This window comes from Nicotiana sylvestris, chromosome 8, assembly GCF_000393655.2.
Source record: "Nicotiana sylvestris chromosome 8, ASM39365v2, whole genome shotgun sequence".
NCBI classification, from domain to species: Eukaryota; Viridiplantae; Streptophyta; class Magnoliopsida; order Solanales; family Solanaceae; genus Nicotiana; species Nicotiana sylvestris.
This window is the reverse complement of record NC_091064.1, coordinates 224,958,467-224,963,337: the sequence shown is the minus strand read 5'-3', so window position 1 is coordinate 224,963,337 and position 4,871 is coordinate 224,958,467. Positions and strand designations below refer to the sequence as shown.

The 4,871-nt window shown below is 39.9% G+C and overlaps 1 protein-coding gene across 1 annotated transcript; it reads left to right on the top strand.

Moving 5' to 3' along the window:
- The first annotated feature begins 232 nt into the window (after positions 1-232).
- On the top strand, positions 233-2,605 carry LOC104211226 (B3 domain-containing transcription factor NGA1-like). Its single transcript, XM_009760248.2, has one exon. The coding sequence runs from the start codon at positions 1,013-1,015 to the stop codon at positions 2,213-2,215; it is 1,203 nt and encodes a 400-aa protein (XP_009758550.1). The 5' UTR covers positions 233-1,012; the 3' UTR covers positions 2,216-2,605.
- The last annotated feature ends 2,266 nt before the right edge of the window (positions 2,606-4,871 follow it).

Below are 4,871 nucleotides of genomic sequence, written 5' to 3'. Positions count from 1 at the left end.
CGATTGACCCCTAATTACTAAGAGTATAGAATTGCAATTTAATTTGGATGCTACCACCCATCCCAATCTGATACAAGGACGAGTTCACATGAACCCAACCAGATAATTCGTGGGCCCCTCGAGAGTCGACCCTTATACTCCGACCCGCGGTAGGGTGCGGGTAGGTATGAAGTAAATTACTTAAAGAGACACGCACTCTTCAGCGAACGAACTAGGAACTAGGAAATTATAGGAAGGAAAGTTTAAAGTGGGAAAGGGAATAATTTCAATGAAATTTACCAAACTTAAAAAAGAAGATTCCAAGGAACCACACCCCACTAAGACAAATAACCCACACATACAATTGTAATACTCTCTCCCTCAAACGAAAAGGTCAACAGCTAGAAGAAGGAGAAGGGTTGCTTTTGAATCATCTTCTCTGACTCTAGGAATGGTGTTGGTGGGCTGATTATGAGCGTCATCACCTCTATGGTCAAACAAGAGAGCACTCAGCCTCATTTGATTGCTAGTTTCTGTATTCTAGCTAGCTAATTTTGTCAATGGGAAGCTGCTACTCGTTCAACCCTAGTTTCAGTAAACCGTAGTACTCTCAGAGTTAGAGTCCGTTGTATCAGTAACAACTAACCATAATTCTGGACTCAACCCCATTTTATTTTAGTGAGGTTTTGCTTATATTTCTGGTTTTGGGGGGTTTGTTTCATATCTTCATGAGTAACACATCTTCTCTAATTAGATCTATATATGCCTTGGACAAGTGCGGTAGGTCGTGTATGGTGCATGCTGGTCTGTAGATCATTAATTTCTTGGGAGGTGGACGTGGCTTCAACGATCAAGGCTCCTCAAAATTTACATGCCCCATTTTCTCTTTCTTCTTCTTCCTCCAAGAAGATTCTAGCTCCTTTAGCCGCCTATCAGTAGCAGCAGAGAACCACCAAAGAAGTTGGTTAAGCAGCAGCAGCAGCAGCACCCGCCACGCTACTAATAATGGTGAAGACGTAGTACTGAGGTCGTTATGATGGATACTTCCCCTACCGCAAATCATTGTGAGGGCGATGTTGAGGATCATCATCATAGTCATCATCAAAACCTAGTGGATCTTGGAGTTGGTGCAACTGCTAATTCCATGGCGCTGATTGAGAGAGAACACATGTTTGATAAGGTTGTCACTCCCAGTGATGTCGGCAAGCTCAATCGGTTAGTCATCCCCAAACAGCACGCTGAGAAGTATTTCCCTCTTGATTCCTCCGCCAACGAGAAAGGCCTGCTCCTCAATTTCGAAGACAGAAACGGAAAGCCCTGGCGGTTCAGATATTCTTACTGGAATAGCAGCCAAAGCTATGTCATGACCAAGGGTTGGAGCCGATTTGTCAAGGAGAAGAAGCTCGATGCTGGGGATATTGTCTCTTTTCAGCGCGGAGTAGGTGAATTAGGCAAAGATCGTCTCTTCATCGACTGGAGGCGCCGTCCAGATGCCCCGACCGACCATCTCCACACCCACTTCATGACTCATGTGCCGCTTTCACACCATTTCTCTAATAATTTCCAGTACCGCTCCAATATTAATCATCAATACCCAGCTGCTTGGAATCAACCGGTCTTTTTGCAGCCAGACCATTCACCTTTACATTCCCGTCCTGCCGGCAGCATGTCTCATCAGCAGCAATATAGCTACAGCGCCTATGGAATTGGGAACAGTCCTAATTACTACGATACAGCTTCTAATTTCAACAACATGCCTAGCAGTAGAATCGTCGTAAATGGAAACCCTTGTCCGAGCGGGTCAGTAGTTTATCTCAGATCGGGATCAGTTGCCCAAGTCCCACAACAGGAGTTTGGATTAATGAAGCAAATGCAAAGAGGTAGCAATAGTAGTTGTATTGTTGGAGATGAGAGTGGTAGGCTTGCGGAGCCAATGGTGTTCGACTCGGTACCGGTTGTCCAAGGGAAGGCAGCACCAAAGCGACTCAGGCTGTTCGGCGTTAATATGGACTGCACCGTCTCAGACTCGGATGAATCATGTGACATGTCCTCGTCCTCCTCCTCCTTGCCTACAGCAACTTATTCTCATACTCACCAATTTTCAACCTCAACTCCTTCGCTCCAATTTAGGACTTTTTACAACTACGATGATGCCAAGCCGCTCCAAACAGCACCCACGGACGAAGAATTGACCGGCAAAGGCAAGGAATCCATGTCCTTGGATTTGGAAATTTGATCATTTCTAAAACCCCAAACAAGTGTAAATTGAAGAGAATTAGCTGCAAAGTGCCGGGTTATTCATCATGATGTGTCATAGGGCACGTACGGGTCCGTTATGAGTCCTTATGGCCTCCTGAGAAAGAAAATTAAATGTCATTGCAAAGTCACCACAGAGAGTTGGCGTTCGCTTTTCAAAATGGAAAAATGAGCAAATGTGTTCAAGTTGAATTTGTGCATAATACTCTAATAGAGATGATGAGATACTTTGCAAATACTAGGATATCACACCAGATCCTTTAATACTGGTTATTTTATGTTTGAATTTCCAACTTCAAGGCTTGATTGTATTGATAGAAACAATAGAAAAAAAGAGTTTTACTATTTACACAAGCGTTTTCTTGGCTAACTATAATCGTCTTCATATATAAATTTCCTCTAAGTTAACTTGAAAGCTAACAGATTTTTCTGACTTTGATTTTCCTCTAGCTAGCTGGTGCACAGTTCAAATAAAATGTGTAGCTCATTGATCAGCCTTCAGTCAGGCTAATGAATGATGGAAAGGAATTAACATACAAAAGTCGGATTTTCTTTTTCATGGATGAATTTTGCTTTTTATTACCTTTGGTAGGTTGTTGTTCTTGTCGCTGCTTCGTTGGGCACGCCCGCCAGCAGGTACTACTGCTTCAGAATTGTTTCAGAGCTTTTATAAAGGTACACACACACACACATATATATATATATATATACACACACACCAACATTCATCTTGACAATCTATCATTAACTTCTGCGAGCATCTTTACTCTATAGTTCTAAATATGCTTTTAATTAGTACTACTAATGCATGTATTTCTTCTATATATATTTTTCTTCGTCTGTCACTTGTCATCATTACTCACTTTTGATAGCTGCTTCCTGTCAGCATTGATCAGCAGCTACCCTTTCTGTTCTCTAGTTGCTCTTTGGCTTTCGCTGGTACATTTCTTAATTTGTTATCGTCTAAAAAGCTAACTGTTGTGCCTCAGTGAGACTCTGCTCAATCTTGTTAGAATAACATAAGAAAAACAGTTTCCATTTATATGATTCAAACTGATTTACTACTGTACTATATATGAAATCAAACACGGGGAGGAAGGTGAAAACCCAACTTCTTTAAACCAAAAGAGATTAATTAGTGCAGAGTAAACAGCTATTTAGATATTAAAAGTGTACTTATGTTTAATTTCTTCTCTCCTCCCTTCTCCTTTTAACAATCTTTAAACAATTAATTAGCTCATCTCAAAAGTTGAGACTTCTCCAAAATTAAGTGATAGGCTTTTTAGTCTGATTATATATATAGAGAGAGCGCGCTCAAAATTGTTGGTTTATATATTTGATGTTCTAAATAATTTTGTTTATTCTCGAGAGTGATGTCCTAATTAACCTTATTATTCTATGTAAATTAGTATGGTGTTTACAGAAAGTGATGTTTTATCATTCTAAAAGGGCATCTCGGTGCACTAAGCTCCCGCTATGCAGTGGGAGGTCCGGGTAAGGGCCCGACCACAAGAATCTGTTGTACGCAGTCTTATCCTGCGTTTCTACGAGAGGTTGTTTCCACGGCTCGGATCCGTGACCTCCTGATGTTTTATCATTCTATACACAAGTAATGGAGCTAGCTAGGCGTGGCTAAAAGGGAGAACTAAAACCAAGTTGCCAGAAATTTCTTGGTGGTGTCAACCTTTCATAACTGATGGTTTATTCTTAAACGTAGCATGTCTAAGCCATTTTCCCTCCATAAACCATCAGATTAAGTTGTTTTTGTTAGGTGTTTTAACCTTAATATCAATTGAATAGTACGTTTAAGTTCTGCTTAGAAGTCAAATAATGCATAGTTAAACCTATTGAATTGTAGTATTAAGTAACAAGTTGGCCTCATCCATCTGAATTTACTTATCTCTCGAATTGATAGCATAACTCTAATTACATAGCTGATCTGAAGAGAATTTCAGATTAGTGCATACTTATAATTTGTGTTTCTTTTTAGTGTTGGTATATTTGCATTAATCTGTTGCTTCTCTCTTCCTTCCTTCCTTCCTTTTTGGTTCTCCTTTTCGTTTCTCTCTTTCAGTTTTTGCAACTATTTGAAAGAGGGGGAAGAGAATCAAGAATTTAAGGAGAATATAGAAGAAAAGAGAGAGAAGAAAGAATTTGAGGAGTACATCCCAACAAAGTCTTAAGCATGTCATCAGCAGTTTCTTACACATCAGAGATGTTTGTAGTGGGGGTAGATTGTGGCAATATCACCTTATCCAGCTAGGTTTTGTCGGAGTTTACTGGCAGGTGTATAAACAATGATGATGAGAGAATAATTGGTCAAGTGAAAATGTCCCTTTTCATGAACGTCTTTTCTCATGGTGTTTACTTCATGCAAGTTTGGTCAACACGAGAAGAGCGAAGTTAAGCTGAGATAAGTTGGGATTACGACATTAAAGGTACACAATTTAGATATCTAGGCTTGTTATTTCAAAAGTCTGAAATGATAGATAAAGATATTTTTCATAGAATTAAAAGCAGATAGTTGAAATAGAGAAGGATGCCTACCAAAGTGAAAGTAAGTTCCATAGGATAGCTATAAGATCGGCTATGTTATATGATAGTGAATGTTGTGATACTAAAGTCCAACATATCCA